Below are 18,670 nucleotides of genomic sequence, written 5' to 3'. Positions count from 1 at the left end.
GTGCCTATGGTGGTGGCACATATCTCTTCCCATGGTTGGAGTTTTATGGGCGACTCTGCACCTCCACCTGTCGCCATCCCAAGGTTTCGGTTGGCCGAGAGTATACTTCACACACGTAGACGTAGGTCGTCCCAGCGCTTATGGCATTGTTTTGGTGTGCGGGGTGTGGTGGCGACAGCACTGACTCGCTGAGCGACCCATGCCCAAATCTGCTTTTTACGCTGCAGTGCTGGACGGGACATGTTATTAGCAAACACCACATCTGCATGCTCCTGCAGTGTCTCTGCTAACATGGTTAGCTCCTCTATAGAGAAGCGCTCCTGGCGCAGCTGATCTCCCGTTTTTTTAACAGCTTTTGGCATCCTAAATTCATTCCAACAGGTAGTGGTAGAGGTGTGTGGGATTTCTGGCGGTCAGATGGCTCCTGGTTGTGGTGGATGGCAATGGATTGTGTTTTTAAAGATGGCCGCCGTGCTCTTTCCCGTTCCTGTGCGATGACGCTACTAACGGTTCTGCGTATTTATGGACACCGCTAATAGCGGTTACCGCTATTTGAGGTGACCGCTATTAGAGGTGACCGATAATGCCGATGGCTAGTATGCCGGAGGTGCTATTTCCACTGCAGTCAATCCCGGAAAGGGGGATTTTTCAGGCTTTTGCGGCATGGCGGTGAGTTCATCACCGGCATGGCGCAAAGCTCGTGCCCGCGAACTTGTAATGGGCCGCTTTTAGCGGTCTATTGCCAGCACGGACACCGTAATTGCGCCATGGCACTAATGACCGGTACTTACCGCCCGGGTCGTAATGAGGCCCCTTGTGTGTGGGAGACTGGATGTGCTCCCTGGATCTGAAGGATCCTTACCTGCACGTCCCGATTTAGGAACCCCATTGGTCTTTCTTGCGCTTCAGGGTCATGGGTTTTCACTTTCAATACAGAGTTCTAACCTTTGCACTCAATTCAGCCCGAGGGTCTTTACAAGAATAATGAACGCATTGGCAGCTCTACTCGGGGCGCAAGGCCACCCCATGTATCCATGCTTCGATGACTGGCTAGTCAGGGCGGGGACCCCGGAGGCAGTACAGCACACAGCGTCCGCCCTCATGGATTCACTATATGATCTGGGATTTTCTATCAATCTCAAGAAGTCAGTTACTGCCCATACAGACTCGGACCTTCCTAGGTCTTATATGGGACATGAGGACAGAGAGGATCTTCCCTTCAGAGGACAAGATCACAGCTATCAAGCTGAGCCTCGGGACATTTCCTGAGCAGAACAGCGACCTCGGCATGGTGGTACCAACACCTGTTGGGAGTCATGGCGGCATATCTCCTCGCAGTGCCACATACAAGGCTCAAAATGAGGAGGCTGCAGCTTCATTGCTCAGCTTCCTGGAATCAGGAGAAGGGAACTTAAGCGGAACCGGTCAGCATACAACATCATCTCCACCAGGACCTAGTCTGGTGGTGCTCAGGCACCAACCTGCGGGTAGACGGGCCTTCCACCAGCCTGGACTTCAGGTCACCATTACCACAGACTCGTCCCTAGAGGCATGGAGGGCTACCCTGGACAGCCACATTGTCCATGGAGTATGGTCTTGTTAGGAATAGCTGCAGCACATCAACTGGCTCGAGATGATGGCTATCTGGCTTGCGCTCATAGCCTTTTCCCCCCATGATCAGTAGCAAATCGATCTGCATTAAAACGGATAGCTCCACCTGCATGTATTACATCAACAAGTAGGCCGGGACCAGGTCCCCTTGCCTCTGCAGGCTGTCGATCCACATTTGTGCGTGGGCTCTGGCAAACAACATTCACTTGTCAGCAATCCACCTTCCTGGGGAGTCCAACCTAGAGGCAGACAGACTCAGCAGGCTGGGAATGGACAACTACGAGTGGCACTTGAATGAGGAAGTCCTCCAGGGGATCTTCACTAGGTGGGGTCATCCTCCAGTGGACCTCTTAGCCACCAGTACCAACAGATGCCCTCAGTTTGCCTCCTGGCTGTGGCAGGCAGGGGCTTGTTAAGTGACGCGTTGCAGATCCCGTGGAACAACATGAACACCTACGCTTTCCTCCCGACTCCCCTTGTGCACAAGGTCATCTGCAGGGTGAGGGAGACACGGAGCCTTCGGGTCATCCTGATAGTGCCATGGTGGTCAGCAAGTCCTTGATTCTCTGAACGTCTGTCTGTCGGATCAGCCCCCGGTACACCTCCCAATGGGCCCAGCCCACTTACTCTCCCAGCAAGGGGGCACAGTGGTTCATCCCGCTCCGCAGAAGTTAGCCCTTGCAACTTGGTTCCTGAACAGGTTACCCTGAAGCATCTGCACCTGTCACAGGCTAACCTGACTATTATACAGGGGGCTAGAAGTGACTGTACCAGGAGCTAGTACAAAAGCAAGTGGACTAGGTTCTGTCACTGGGCAGAATCAAAGAAAATTGACACATTGACATGCTTGTTTGACATCGTTCTATCCTTCTCAGCGCACCTGGCTCATTCAGGTGTGCAGGTAGACACATGCCGCACCTATCTGGCAGCCATAGGGGACTACAAGAACTCCTGCGATGACATCTTTTCATCCTCAAATCCGGTGGTTAAGAGACACCTGGCGGGTTTGACCAGATTGTATCCGCCTATCAAAAGACCACACCCTGTCTTGGACCTTAATATGGCGCAGGGCGCCCTGGGGCATAAACCATTTAAACCCATGGTGTCCCTGGACATCAGGCTAGTTACCATCAAGTCGGCCCTTCTGGTGGGCCCTACCTCATCAGTGAAATTCAGGCCCTGGTTGCTTCAGAGCCATTTACATTTCACAGGAACAAGGTGGTGCTTCGAACACATCCTGCATTTCTTCCTAAGGTTGTCTCCTCCTTTCACCTGAATGAGGAGATAGTACTCCCAACATTCTTTGCTGACACTAAAGATAAGGCTCAGAAGGTATTGCACTGTCTGGATGTCAGGCGTGCAGTAAGATTTTACCTGGACAGAACAAAGAGCTTCCGGGAATCGGACGCCCTCTTCATCACATTTGGAGGATCAAAACCAGGCTGCCGGGCCTCCAAGGCTTCCATAGCAAGGTGGATGGTTATGGCCATCAAGGAGGCGTACGAGGGGAAAGCACAAGCTTTTGGCAGAAAACATGCATGCCCACGCCATCCAAGACAAGGCCACGGCAGTATCTTTCCAAAGACATGTCCCGTGGCAGACTATTTGCAGGGTAGCTACGTGGGCTAATCCCTCTGCCTTTTGTAAACACTTCTGCTTGGATGCCAGAGACAGGTCGGACACATCATTTGGCCAGGCAGTGTTGAGGAACTTGTTTTCTTAAGAGGGGCAACTCTCCACCCTGGGGCTACATTCAGTTGTAATTGCCCATACAGTATGGAGGAAAGGGGATGGGACGTAGGAGTAATTATAAGTTACTCGCCTTAGTAACAAATGTTCTCCTAGTCCATAGTCCCCTTTTCTCCATACGTCCCACCATCCTCCCCCCTAATAAAACCTGTGTCATTTGGTAATCGTAATATTGTTGACGCGTCAAAGGGGACTGAGAGTGGCGCCGGTGGTCGGAGTCAGGGGAGCGCATGTTCCCAGGGCTGTGCCCCTGCGTGCATCTAAATTTAAAGGGGAAATTGATTTTTCTGGTGAAAAAGGTTCTGGTTTCTGTCCCTAGCGAGGGACGCCCATACAGTATGGAGGAAAGGGGACTATGGACTAGGGGTAGGTTAGTCACTACAGTGAGCAACTTATAATTTATATCTGGAAATTGCCCTGCCTGATAAACAATATTATAACTAGAGCTTGCCTTGCCAGCACGTGTTTCTACCATAGTTCTTCTTCGGGGCATACAATCTGTTGTAACAGTCTAGCCAGTCGTTATGCTATTATGGTAGATCCCAATTTTCTTCTATAGATGCTATATAGGGTGAGAAACCTGAAGGTGTCTCACTCTCTAGTCACAGGGGATCTGACATGTCCATCGCTATTGGATCCAGTTCCTGGGGGTGGACCAGTGCGGGAGGATCACCTGGATGTGAGGGGCCTTCAGGGAGTGGAAGTGGGACACCGAAAGGTGAGACGCGGTATCCCTTTCCCTATGACACCTCTTCCCCATCCTGCCAAGTAGGATATTTAGAAACTTACTCCCCCCCTACCCCCTTTTCCTACACAAATAGTTTCTCACCCCGTGAGGGACAACAGACTAATACCACAGTCGTTTACCTGACATGTACCAACGCAAGGGTCAGGCAGAGTCAGACAATTACCGGCAAATACAAACACCTGACTGCCCTTTCCCTTCCCCATAGGGATAAAAGGCAGAGCATGAGAGCACACTCTGAGCAAGGCCGAAACGCACAAGGAAACAGCTATTCTAGGACGGCAGTTCAAACGGAAGAGAAAGACGGCGAGACCTGAAAGGACATCAAGGAGGGAGTTGCCCCTGCCCTTTTCAACCAAGACCTGCAAAGCCTCCAACAAAGGAAACCTGAGTCCGGGAATCGCAGTTGGCGAATGGTGTGACAGATGTCAGCGGTACATGGAACCCTCCTGAACTGATGGCCTCGGCGGGGAGGCACGGTTGCCATCGAGGTACCGTCCTTGACTCCAGTGGCAAAAGAAACGCCACCGAGTTCAGCACAGCCGGTGAGTCGGAAAAGAACGTGATAGTGGACCGGACTGTGTTAAGCAGAAGATAAATAGATAGAGGTCTTTGTTGTGAACAAACTTGTTACCAGAGAGAGGGGGGTCCAGTGCCACATGGTCGCTCATCAGAAGGCTCTAGCCGGTACCCCTCTCCTGAATACAGAGAATGTGTTGACATACGAAATATTGAAAACTACAAGTACCAAGAGGCCATAGGGAAGGCCGGTGTGAGGTGTCAAGGTGGTCATACAAGGGTCAAGCCAGTCCTTGACACATTGTAGAAATTTGAATGACAGTATAATTGTGAACCAGACTGTGGGAAATGTGAAACAGGCATTTGTACCCGGCTGAAGGGAACGTTGAGCAAATTGTTTCTGTAAAACCCGCATTTGCCATAGGCTAACCGAGTGACCTGGCGAGATGTGATCGCCCTTCGGAAGTCTTTGTTTAAAACTGGCAAATGCTTTTGGGAGGTCTGAGCCCAGATGAGGGGGACCTAACTTGAAAATTGTGCGATTGTTTAAAAAGACATTAGGATTTTTTTTGAATGTTACAAATGAAGAGATGATTGAAAGGCGGTAGTGAACCTAACGGAGGGATGTCAAGAGAAAGGCATCGGGAAGTGAATTCCACTCTGTGAAGAAGCTAAGTGAACTACATTGTGACGACAAGTATGAACCCGACTGAGAGATGTACACAGTGAGTGGTTCGTCTGAGCCCGACTGAGGGAGGCCGACTACTCAGAGAAGGATCAGAGCTAGGCTGAGGGGGATCCAAAGGTGAAGGGTAATCACCCGAGGCGAAGATTGATCGAATTAACTTTGGTTTCTTGTTTTGACATATCAGACCCTCTGAGGCAAGAAACTTTGCACGAAAAGAGACTTGGGTACAGAAGGCCCTGATATCGAGGAAAGGAACTGTTAGCTTGTGCCAGAGAAGGTCAGGAGTGTGCTGTGTTCTAGAGTCCCACCTTTTCCCTTGCTAGAAAACATGGGGAAGGGAGACCCCAGCCATAACATCCTGACTTATCATTTTGTGAACACTCCTTTCTTTTCTTGTGAACATTATCCCCACACTCTTATGTAACATAGCGGTAAGGATTGGAAATAGGTTTTCTTTGTATAGGTCCTTTTATTTGACTAGACCCCACTAGGATTGTATTCTTATTATTTGATGGTCGTAGCTTCCTCCCATCTTAGACTTGGGTTTAGATTAGGCGTTTATCTCACCCATTGTACCGTTTAATAAATACCCTTGAACTGTGATCTCCTTGTCCGTCTTGCTTTGATACAATGCCTTCCTTACAATAGGCAAACAATGAAAAGTTATTATGATGTTAATGATGTCAGAGGTTTTACTACTGAGGTTTTCATAGAAGCACTCTTAATGAGTTGGTCTGCAGTGAGAGTATCAATTAAATTAAGCTGATTACCATATATGTCAATGTTTGGGGGATTTATTGCATCCCAACAATATTTAGCCATTCACGACTGGCAATGATAATTAAAAGACTATACAACTATATTTATATAGTGTATATATATTACAACTATACATGTTCAAAATATCAGTGTGTGATGGTGTAAAGGTAAGCAAGTTTTCAACGACCAGTAAAACAGAAGAATGCAGGTTGTGTAGAGACTGAGGAAAAGTGAGTGAACTAGAATGTTGAAATGTTTGACAACAGAGACTGCATCCTGCATGAGACACGGGCAGTTGGACAGTGAGAATTGGGAGCGGCAGCAGAGAGGCGGGTAATGTAGGAATGGGACTGGAGCCATGCTGAAGAGACCCTTTTAGGGAGCTCCATCCCTTTAGCAAGGAACAATTGTGTCACCCTGCGCCCAAAAGATGCACTCTGGTTTGACTAACTGACCTGCATAACTTTGTGGTTTCAAACAGAGAGTCCACCATGAGGGTTACCTTTTCATGGTGATTAGAGTCCCTATAAGTAACTTGGGCTCAGAGAGAAACATAGTGAGGACCTGACATGCATAAAAAGATACTTGACTAAGACTCGCCTGAGGGAGGGAGGGAGTGAGTGAGGCTTTTTTGATTGGAGTTTGGCTATCCCTGACAGACATTGAGTGATTGAACCAAGTGCAATCAGATCATTTCTGTGTGCTGCTTTGAAATAATGCAACCTTATAAAATTATCTGGTCATTACCCTTGCAGAAATATTAATTTTTACATTTCAGTTCTCTGTGCAAGGGGTAAATAAACGCTTGAGGTAACATTTTCTACAAGGGAGTCACTCCCTTTGGTATCAATTCAGAGTATATAATTTAAAGGAATTTCCCAGCTCTGCTTATGAAGTTATCGCAGCCACTGAGTTTACGGCTCATAGTTCTGTAAAAACGATCTTTCCCTAACAAGGAAGTGGACCTGAAATGTTGGCTACAGCTCAGAGTTCTGCATCCTCCATTATGGATCGCTCCTCACTTGCTACCGCTCTTAGTCGTGTGTGTAGTTTGAGCTGCAGCAGTCCATGAATTTACAGTAAATGTATTCTAAATGGACTCTCACGGATTTATGCAAAATTGTGACCTAATTCATGTTTCCTTAATTTAGTTATTTTGATCCTGGGCTTGTTGCGCCTTACTATAAAGTCCAGGGGGGTTCCATGTCAAATGTGATACCTTTATAAGTCTTACTCTGAATGTTCTAGAGCTAGTCAACAAGATATGGAGAAGTGACAAGTTCTCAGGTTACTGGTACATGCACCCCTCTCCTTTAAGACTAAGACCATAACATGTCAATTTTTGGGGTGCCTGCTTCACTGGTGAAAGTGAAATTGAGGGTTCTATATATGAGAAAGAGAGCTCCTAGGTTATCCAGTGATTTTTTCTGGCCAACATTTGTTGACATTAAGAGCTGAAAGAAAAGGCTGACTGACCTTGTATCAAAAGGCTGAGCTCTTGGATTACCCAGTCTCCATGTACAGAAGTTTGTACATTATCATTGTTGATCATCTCTTGCCTCTCGAGGTATCTTTGAAACACAAGAAGGTAGGCAGGGGCATTGATGAGTCACATCAGGAGATTCCAAGAAAAGGCTGAGCTTGCTCAGAAATGAGACGCGTAGACCAACACGACAGGACCATCACGCTGTCAATGAAACACGTAATCACCCATGACTCACGGGTAAGTATCGCACCCCATCTCGATGGAAGATAGCTGTGTCCCTGCCAGGGACGGCTTCTCACTCGCAAACATCTGCAGTCACCTGCTACTCCATATCATATCAAACGCTGCCTCTGCCACTAGAATGCAGCTAAGTCCCACAGTAAAATTTCCATCTAGCTGGACACATAAACGGTCTCCTTGACTCACATACACTCCTGATAGACTTCACAGCACCCAACTAGAAGCCATTTCTAGGTGGGTCGCTAAACGGGACTAAGCCAACCCTACCTACCGTTGAACCGGATAAAATGCACACCCACATTCTAAACTCCTCAGACCAATCTCTTTAACCTCAGACTTCGGTCCTCCAAGGGTGTTCATCCAACGCACTTTGAGTCCATGCCAATAGGCGCTATACAAATACCATATTATATTACAAATTATTTTGGAGCACTCCTCTTCACCTCAACTCGTTCATCTGTGGAGGCTGTCATGTCAGCTACTTCATTGTCAGGCATGTATGCCGTTAATAATTCCATATGTTTCATATGTTTTAAGGGAAACACATTTGAATTAAATAAGTTTTTCATCCAGATTGATCATTATTAGCAAAGGGTAATACATCCGTTGGATTTATTGGTCTATTAATTAGTTTCATAGCTGACAATGAAGCAGAATGTTTGTTGTGGGACAGTGGGGAAGGTCCTCTCCTCCTCAGTAACATATTACTAAGTAATGCAGGTTGAGCAGATTTTTCGCGAATAATGATGAGAAGCATTGTGTTAGTTATTTGAGGATGGGCAACATCATCCTTGCCATTTTCAGTATACAATTAGTTTCTCATTCAATATTGTATGAAAACAATTGGGATGATGTTGGTGATGAACACATTGCATCCACAATATTACGGAAGGAGGGAGAAGATGGAGTTTCCCTCTGTAGCAATGCAAGATCATTTACATTTATAGCTGAGTTCAGAGTTCACTTGGAAGATCATAATCTGTCACTGACTGGTGCTGCAAAATGTATATACAATCATTGATAAAAATAGTTATTCTTATCCTTGTTTCTTGCTTATGTTGGTGATTGCATAAAAAAAGTCAAAAGTGAATATGGCGAACAACGCCAGATATACCCATCTCTTACAAATTGTATAGCTCAAGTCACACAGACATTTCACACAAAAGAGCATGCAGGTATTAAATGTCTCTTCCCAAGAATATGATGCTGTTGAGTAGAGTCTATTCTGGAACAGGACGGGACATCTCATCCACCCTTTTGTTAGTTTCACAAGAATACCTCGATCGGCTCTGCACTGCATGCACTAAAAGGGACATTTGTACAAATGGGTGCAAGTGATGTCAGTGCAGGCTTAATGTGAGTACCTGCTAACTAAACAATCATATCTGCAGTCCACACGCCAACAAAATACGCATTCTTGAAATTAGATCCTATAAAAAAGCCACTTGACAATAGTAGAAAACAACATTATGTTATGTGTCCTATACAAACTTTATTCAGAGGACTCTTACTGGTCAATTACACAAAGACTAGTGTTTGCTGAAATACAGAAGTATTTAACTAATAGTTCACACTGTAACGCATGGGATGTGTTAGCAGTGTATAGCATACCATTACTTTGTGTGTCTAATATAGACTTAGCCATGCAGTCTCTTTCCTGGTTTGCTCCATATAAATGGAGAATATTTTCCATCAACAAATGTCTGAGAACTTGGTTGGCCACTGTCCCTGGAAGATTTGGCAGTTTAAGGCCCCTAGACCAAATGCAAATGCGTGCGCTGCTACATCAGGGATTTCAGTTGTCCCCACAGCCAAATCATACAGATTAAAGAACAGCCAGCAACTGAGCAGCAACCGTTAGCAGTAACTTACATTTAAATTATCTACTTGGTATCTTGCCAAGCCCAAAGATTTTTCAGGGTTTCCAATCTCAATAGCATTAGGGAAGAAAGCTGGCACAGTTGTCTATTGGGTACTTCAGACTACTCGGACACCAAAAGATCACTTCCGTCTTAATGGAATTCAGCATCAGGAAATAAATGTTCATGTAAAACTTCATAGCAACTCAGCACTTTATATAGTCGAGGCATTATCATAATTCAGTATATATTCTAAGCAGTGTAAATGGATGGATCAGAGTGAAAGCTGGTTTACCATTTTGGTTTTGTGGCAAGGTCCTTGCATTGTCTCCAGAACAGGCAGAATCTACAGTTCAGAGCCGTGCCGGTGGTTTCACTGAATCACATTCTGATGGACAGCCTACCAACCATTTTGTGTTCTGTATTGGAAGTAGATCTTCACTATCCAGTTGCCCATGGAAAGTATAAGGGCATATAACTATATTCAACAACTGTGTGGCGGCAGAGCAACATAATACACAAATCATGTTTGAGGTTCAAACAACCTTTATGAAAATTGTCAGGATTAACCAGATTAATACGAGCTAAAGCCATCCAACAAGAAAATATAATACAGAAGCTGCGCTATTAGGATGAAATAACTGTCTTAATGACCTTCCTGGGGAAAAACTGATCTTCTCCATGTTCCCTTATTTAATATGCAGTCTAAGGTATACAGTGCAGGCCATGCTTCTTGATTCAGATCACAATCTCAGACACATAGTGCCCAGTGCATCTTGGCAATCCCCTGCCTGAAACCAAGTACTTCTTCTCCCATGCTTAGGATACTTGTCAAGCTTAGATGTTCTCAGACTGAAGCCGCGTGTCACCCTCCTGTGTCAATGTAAATACTTCGAACACATTTCTACCAACAAATGTCTCCTCCTGCTAATCCACCAGCTTGTTTAGAAGTTTTGTCGGGCTGTGATACCGTTACCCTTCAGCCACAGATCACCCTCCTGGGCCTTCTGTCCCTCTAAGGGTCAAATATCCTGCTGGTTTGGTTGCTCTCCTGGGTCACTTAGCTTGTCTTATTTGGTATGTTTCCAGGCTTGGGTACCTAAAGAAAGTCTAGTGAATCATCACTAGAACTGGGGACGCCTTATATGTAGTAAATACTACTGCATGCTCGACCAACTCAAAAAAGGTTTACAAACAATTGAAATAACATCTACACATCTTGTAGATGATCTCCATCAATTATATCTTTGAATAAAAATATTGATCGTGTTCTCATATTTGAGGCAAAGGAAATAGACCCAATGCATTTGAGACCATTGGGTCCATCCTCCGGGTCGGCTCTACAAAATACAAATAACCCTCATCAACATTCTACATAATGTATGTATCCATTTTTTGTTTATACATTTAACAAACAGAACACCAGTCTTTAATTTTTTTACAACCACAGAAGAAGCAAAGAAAGGACACTACCGATCCTCCTCCTATTGTCTGTGATACAATCAAAATTATTCAAATCTAATAAGGTTAGGAGACACATATCAGTATAACCATATGTTTCATGTGCTAATCTCCTAAATGTACCTAGGTAAGCAAAGCGTCAAAGTCCTAACTAAACCACTCAAGTTTACTTTTATCCTACCTGAAATCCATGTGAATCTCTCCTAGAATAAAGTATCTCTCAAACCCTCCTTAATTTGTACAGTCACTGTTTTTCTGAAAGATGAATTTATGCATAGAATTTGTAAAACCCCACTACCTATGTTGTCCATATATGTACTCAACATCTTTTCAGTAAATACAGAACAGTAAAAGACTCAACAACACCTACCTGGGTCAGGAACAATATAGTTGTGGTGACTATTCCAATGGTCAATGATTGGAAGTTCTATCTGAACTGAAGAGTTTTCACTAAAAGAATACATGAGTAAGTATCTGAAAATGGAGCCTGGGTATTCTATCCAGTAATCATAAGTAATATCAGGAGAGTAATCTCCCAGAAGTAGTTGTATCTTCCCTCTGTTTACCTGCAATCCGGAGTGATAAAGTTTCTCTCCATCAATGTCTTTTCCATGCATAAAGAACCTACCTCTACTGGGGTTCTGAAAAGAATGTGCGTGGGATTGTTTGCTGGTTTGATATTTGTGAGGTTGGGATTCCCTCAGGGATTGAAGTCTACAGCCCCTGTCATACATTTCCAGTAGTTTTAAAATCCCCTTTGGATTTGAAATGTCATATTGTCTGCCATTAAGCCGAAATCACTGGGCAACCAGCAGGAAGCCCCAGGTTGTAGTCCTTCTCTTGAATTGTCCTCTTCACTTCCGTGAATCATCTCTTCTCTAACATGTTAGTTACAAGGTCTTTGATGAATCCCAGATTGTGACCCTCACACTTGATAATGGCTATTTCCCTCGAAAGCTGAAGAACCTTTCACCTCACCGAAAATAGCGGGAAGCGAATGATGGCCGGTCTTGGCTGCTTTCTCTGTAATCTCATTCAGTTGCAATTCAGAGAATAAGAATGTTCCTCTGTTTGTGAGATTCTAAATCATCCAACCTTTAGTTTACACTGTTTCTATCAACTGGGGAGGACTTTTCTCTTGGGCTGTAAGTAGTCTATCTACAATGCCCACGAATGTACCTTCCACTTCTTAAATCCTCCGAGTGATCCTAGCCAAGTCGGCACTTGTTTCCTTCATCTTAGTCTTAATTGCTGTGCTATCCTTGGCAATATTAGTTTGAAGTTCATATATCTGTGCAGAATAGGGTTCAGTGATAGATGGGTCCCCTTATTTGTCCGAAGACTCATCTGACAGCAGTGGTTTGGAATGCTTGGTTCTCAGATCCTCTCATATTTATCAACTCCAGAGTGACCATGGCAGACCTCTCACTGGGTTGGAGGTGTTGTCATTCTCAGAACTGCACTGTACTGTAGTGTAGTGATGTGCAGGAACAGGGAGCTAGGAGCAAAAGTACTATCCGCCCTAGCCTGTATCTAGGGTAAAGCCACCAAGCCCCCTGTGGTCTATTGGCCACCCTCATAGAGCTCATAAAGCTGAAATGGCGATTCCACAATGGGCGGGCCTAGTTTCAACCTCCCTTGACCACTAATCAAATCATATCATGTGGTCTTGCTTAGCGCTTCTCCCCCACCAAACTGGTGAGTCAACATTTGTCTTGATTAAAATTAGGGGAACCATGCATTAACTGCCACCCACCCCCAGGCCTCCATCTCTCGAACCCCACCAGTTGTATATATCAGTACGGGCAGCCTGTATCTGGGCTATGTCACTTGATTCCTGCCTGAGTCACAAAAGTCAGTTTCTCTGACTGGTCCAGCCTCAGGTCTCTTCCTCCAGACAGGATGACAGATCACATCTGCAGCTTAAGGAAGACTGCTGCTTAAGGTCTCCCCTATGTAGGGGGCGAGTGTTTTAACTTTGGGCTGTCCCTAGTCCCAGGATGAGGTTGCCATTGCCACAGCTCTGATCACACACATCATCAGAACACGTACAGGTTGTTAATAGGTTTTCCGGGCCCAGTAGCCATAGCGCGCCCCTTCATTGAAAGGCAGCTTCACTCCTGGGAGGGTGCCACTGCTGTAGGCCTCAATTGTTGAGTGCAGCTGTGCCATCCTCCCAGGAATGTTGCAGAGCTGTGATGCCTACCTCGGGCTCCTTGAGCTCTGGTGTGCAGCTTCAGGGAGCTCTTCAACCACATTCACTGCTCTAGGGTGTTGTCGGAGTGCCGGAAGAAGCCCCTACCTTTGGAGGACATTAAACTATTGGGGATAATGGAGTGACCCTGAACAACGGGAAGTGCACCACAATCCTTACCACAATGCACCTTTTGAAAGCTGGAGCTCACATCTAGAGGCTACATCTTGAGCATGGCTCAACAGTTCCCCTTTCTAGATTTTTTAGAAGGCTTTATCTTGTGAACAATACAAGTATACAAAGTATAACAAATCCAAAATAAAAGTAAATACAAGAAAAAAAACATAAAAGGAAATAAAGCAAAGCGTGGGGGGGTCTCAAAACAAAAAATATACTGTTAAATATGACAGGAATGCGCAGGTAATGACAATGAGACAGACTTAAGAGCAACACTCCAAAACTAGCACACTGTCTTTTATATCAATGATACAAACGGTGCACAAATTGCGGCCTGACAGATCAAAGGGGATTATCGTTTGCTAAATTTGTGCAGGGGAAGCTACGTCACTACATACTTGGGCAGACAGCCCATGGAGGTAGCATACACCTTTTCTATTACTGCAATCTCCCAACCCTTGGGCCACCAAACATTAAGCTGTGGTCCCTCCACCAACCTCCAGTTTCTAGCCAGTGCAATACGTGCAGCCAATAATAGGTGAGAGAAAAGCCTAGACCTGGAGCCCCTCATTGCGTAGATGGGTTCCACTGATTCACCTAGTAGAACCACTATTGGATCCAAGGGTATCTCAGATCCCGTAATATCCCTGATAAAGGTGAGCACTTCCGACCAGAAGAGGCCATGGGCCTCTTGGCCGTATCACAATGTCATCAACGGTGTAGGAAGTCCACCCTCGCCTCAGACCGTAGTTCCTCCAGCAATACAGACAGATAGAGCTATTCATTATATTGAGCCGGGTCGGTAGGAATTGATAGGCATTCTCCTAATTCGTCACATTACTAGATATGGTGGCAGCTCCTGCCAATATTTTGTCAAGCATTTTTAAATGAATATACTTACAGGGACTGTATGCCATATGCGCCTATTAACAGGACATATCCCTACTTCCCACTACATGCTTGCTGGGGTTGTCCTGCATGTTCATTCTCCATAACTGTGCAAGGTTTTCCAACAAGGTCAGTACTGTGACAAGTGAGAAGTGTAGAGGAAAGAGAATTACCTGTAAGAATCACATTCAGCAGTCTAGTGCTTTCTCAAGTCCTATTGGCCAGAGCCAGTATAAAAAGAAAGACAGACTCAGGAAGTGAGAGAGAAGCCCTCCCCCAAGGAGAAGGAATTTGGTGTTGCAAGAGAGGAAGCTGTGGACTACTGCACTATCCAGAGAGAGAGGGGACCAGGAACCCTTGCACCCCAGCAGACTGTGGGGAACTGACAGGAGCTGGAGTCTCCCTCACTTGGAGAACCAAGAAAACGAGGGTGCCTTCCAGGGAGTAGGGGAACCCTTGAGCACCAGCAGTGTGCAAGGCATTAAGGTGAATGATCCTCTGAGGCAGACCTGCAGGACTCCTGCACCGGGAATGCAGAGAGAAGCCAAAGGGGAAGAAGCTGCGAACTAAGGAGGAGAACCTGAATGCAGTCCATACTGGAGGGACTGTTCGCGTTGCTTCCAATACTGGACTCCGGGAACCACAGGCTCTCTTTGCGACTTTCAAGGCAGGACATGCAGCCGGCTGGAGAGACTCCTGCAGAACCGATGCAGCCTCAAAGAGGAACGCAGCGACTGGAGAAGCACTGGTACCTGTAAAGAGAAGGAAAACTGGTACCCGGGTTTGCCAGTAGTCATTGGCGGTCTAGGGAAGCTAGAGAGTTGCATATTTGGCAGCAGACTGAACCAAGGGGCAGTGAACCTGAGAGTCTGGGACGTGCACCCAAAGACACAAGCGAGAAGCAGAGGGTCTGAGACCATGGAGTTGCAGGGTTCGAAATTGAAGGGAGCTGGGAGCTATTTAGCTCCTGCTTGAAGTTTAGTGGAGCGTGATTAGCTTGACACCAACAGCTATCAGGAGCTGCGTGTGGCTCCCCATTCCAACTGATGCAGAACAAACACACATATGTCAATTTAACTTTGTGCATTTGGGAACATTTATAAATAACCATTAGGACACATTTATATATTTAAAGCATAATGGGTCATAAATAATTAAGGGATATGCATGCATCTGACTTAGAAGTTAGATTTGTGGATCGTTATGGACTAGCTCCTGGTTCCCCAGTGGTAGTTCCTGGTCACTGGTTAACGTGGGATACCCAGGAGCTGCTTTTAGCTCCTGCTTATCCAATTTTTATTTCAATGATATGATATGTTATTTAGAACAACCTTAATAACCAGAGGTTTCTAAGCGCGGGCCCGGGGATCAAACCTGTGTTGCTCCGTGTCCTGCTTCCAAGGCTAGCACCTAGCTGCTCAGCTATCCTCCCGAGACATCCAATCCATGGAGTTGCATACTTGGCAGGAGAGTGAACCAGGGGGCAGAGAAGGACCTGTGCAAGGCTGGGACCCGCCCCCATATCAGTAACCTAAGTCCAAAGCCAGGAAGGTCTGGGACCCAGAAAAAAGAGACATTTTATGAGAACCACTTTTGCAAGTCTGGCACTTGCTATCACCTAGAAGATTGGAAACCAGGGGAACAAATACTCTGGAATTGTTAAAGCAAAACCTTTACTTGGTAGAGGAGTGTGCCAAATTAGATAGATTGATGGACTGGGAATGTAAGACATAATTCTTTGTGTACGATCCAGTTATTTGGAAGGATAATAAATTTAGGGAAAGAAGCAGCATCCTAATTTTGGAACATTATTTTTGGATCACTTTATTACAGCGAGGCTGGAGACTTTTAGGTTTACTGAGCACCCCACGAATACTGTTTATTTGAAGTGAAGACATTCCTTGCACAGTTATAGCAGGATATTAGTGTTAGGGCAGAAGTAGGTTTTCTTTGGACATGATGGAGACTGTTTTAGTTTTGCACTATGTGACATATTCATTGGTTTTTTTAGAGGCAGGGAAATACTCTTAGTTTTAGGGACAAATAGGTATTTTTCCAACGCTTTTTTCTTTAATAAAAGTCTTTACCCAAAATCATGCCACCCTTGTGTCCGACTCCGACTTCTGCACACTTATGCCCCCAGACTAGAGGGATCATGTGGGCATTGCTGCCCCTGTGAAATAATCCAGCCCGCTTTATATCTCCAGTTAGTTATGTCATTGCAGTGAATGAAAATGTGCCCACGATGGCTCGATCATGCGCTTGTGTTCTTTGGAGTATGATTTACTAATTGTATATTTGTCTTTTGAAAAGCAGTACAATTAGACGTGCTTGTCTGATTATATTGCCTATTAAAAAGTAGTCGATTGTTCGTGTTTTCAAATCCAATTGATAATGTTGAAAAGGTAGCTCAATGAGTTATGTGCATGCTTCATAGATTTGTGAGCATCGTTCAGTCACAGGTTTGAAGTTCGACAGGGCCCACTCAGCCCTCCTTTCTTCCAAGTTCGATAAATTGAGTACCACTAACTAGGAGAACAACCTACAGTTAGTGCTTGGAAGTGAAAGGAAGCAGGCATTAAGCACTTTTGAAAGTGAAGCTATATGATTATTAACTAGTCTCGAAATAACAAGTTATTTGTAACCAAACTACATTTCTTGCACTGTTCTCTAAGCATTATGATTACTTTTATGCTGCTGTTAATATTTATTTGCTTCTGACGACCTTAAAGGGATTTCAAGCGTATTCCTTTTATCCATTAAAATGGTGCTTATCTGTATAACTGTGCTCCATAACAATGCAGCTTTGGTTGTGATGTCCTGATATATGCAGAGTAAGTGTCTTCTCTCCCTTTCCTCCTCCGCCTGTCTACCTCTCCCATGCCCCTGTGTAGAGCTGGCATGCCTCTGCTTCCTTTCTCCACAGCGACCCTACCTTATAGTTCTCTTGACTGGTTTCTGTTTACAGAAATTGTAAACCAGTTGAATGCTCTGAGCAGCTTAGATGAAGATCACGAGGACTGCACAAAGCAAGCAAATATGCCTTCAGCTAAATCAGCCCGCCCCTCTGAAGGTCTCTAAGCTGTCCTCTTTCTTTCTCTCTCTGAATGTCTGTTTACTGTGCCCTCCTGCCTTTTCAATCATGCTTGCATTCACCTGTCACTTGTGCCTTTGTGCCCCTCTCATCAGTGCAGTCTTCAGTAATTTGTAGTACACCGAACAAGAACAATCTCTCAGAACAGTAATTTCTAGGACATTGAACCGTTGCACTGCCTGGATGGCTCCTTGCTGCAAAAAGGCAAGCGAAGCCCCCAAATGCTCCTTCTCAGGAGATATTTCTGAAGAAGGCAAACATTCAGAATGTGGCGAACAGAATCCATCGGGTGTATAATGCATTCAGTTTCAATATGCCTCTGAATGTATACTTAATACATGTATACGTTCAGATGTAGACGTGCATATGTGGTTCTAATATACATACATGCATATGTTCATATCAATGGTTGTATATCAATATACGTATACACAGTAACATCTATTCGACGTATGCCATACCTCTGACAATCATTTAACAACTTAACTTAAAAATCATCTTCCTATTTTCTTATTATATACAAACTAAGTGCAAGTCCCAAACACACAAAATGGATTGCAGCTGGCCTCCATAAATGCTGGTGTACTACAAACTACATTTATTTAGGCAATTGATGTTGTGATTGTACATTATTTTTTACTGGGTTTGTGGTTCTTAATTTTCTGGACCTGTTTAAACGCTCAATGAATGTTTCAGAGCCTAGCATGCCACAAGTAGTGCATTTAATCTGTATTTGCATATGTTTCCAGAACTCATCAATAAGCTTCACTTCCTGGACGAAGAGGTGCGTGATTTGGACCATTCAAGCTTAAACCCATTTGGAGACTCGGATGTGGCAGAACTCAATCCCTTTGGGGAGCTGGATGCTGAAGGTAATAATGACTTTGCGGCAGGCCTTGGATGTTGCATGGGCTGTGCCAAGTCTCTCGGGGCTTGAGATTAGAAGTAGCAGCATCCTGATTATTGGGCTGCTCGAACTTTGTAGAGCTGCAGAATCGCAACTGGTCGCAGTGTTCGGTAGCTGGGCACCCAGGGCTGGAAGCCTCCTCCACCTCTGCTTACGTTTAGTAGGCGCTATCAGCAAAGCTGGTGTCACCTTAAAGATGATGGGTACGCTCCAGGGTATTTGGGGCTTTTGCTGACATTGTGTAATATGGAAGTTTACCGGGAATGTTGGACTGGGAGCTTACTGGGAATGTC

General features: G+C 45.1%; 1 protein-coding gene across 5 annotated transcripts in view; it reads left to right on the top strand.

Moving 5' to 3' along the window:
- EHBP1 (EH domain binding protein 1) overlaps positions 1 to 18,670 on the top strand; it is a 2,510,899-nt gene that overhangs the window by 785,268 nt on the left and 1,706,961 nt on the right. For 3 of the 5 annotated variants that reach the window (XM_069608212.1, XM_069608214.1, XM_069608211.1), the window contains exons 7-8: positions 17,345 to 17,449; positions 18,220 to 18,342. In XM_069608212.1, coding sequence (XP_069464313.1) covers positions 17,345 to 17,449; positions 18,220 to 18,342 — 228 coding nt within the window. The remainder of the gene's footprint in view (positions 1 to 17,344; positions 17,450 to 18,219; positions 18,343 to 18,670) is intronic. The other 2 variants (XM_069608215.1, XM_069608213.1) reach the window with 1 other exon arrangement.

This window comes from Ambystoma mexicanum, chromosome 4q (genome assembly GCF_040938575.1).
Source record: "Ambystoma mexicanum isolate Mex_15411 chromosome 4q, UKY_AmexF1_1, whole genome shotgun sequence".
Lineage (NCBI taxonomy): Eukaryota > Metazoa > Chordata > Amphibia > Caudata > Ambystomatidae > Ambystoma > Ambystoma mexicanum.
The sequence above is the reverse complement of the archived record's forward strand: the minus strand, read 5'-3'. Positions and strand labels throughout refer to the sequence as shown.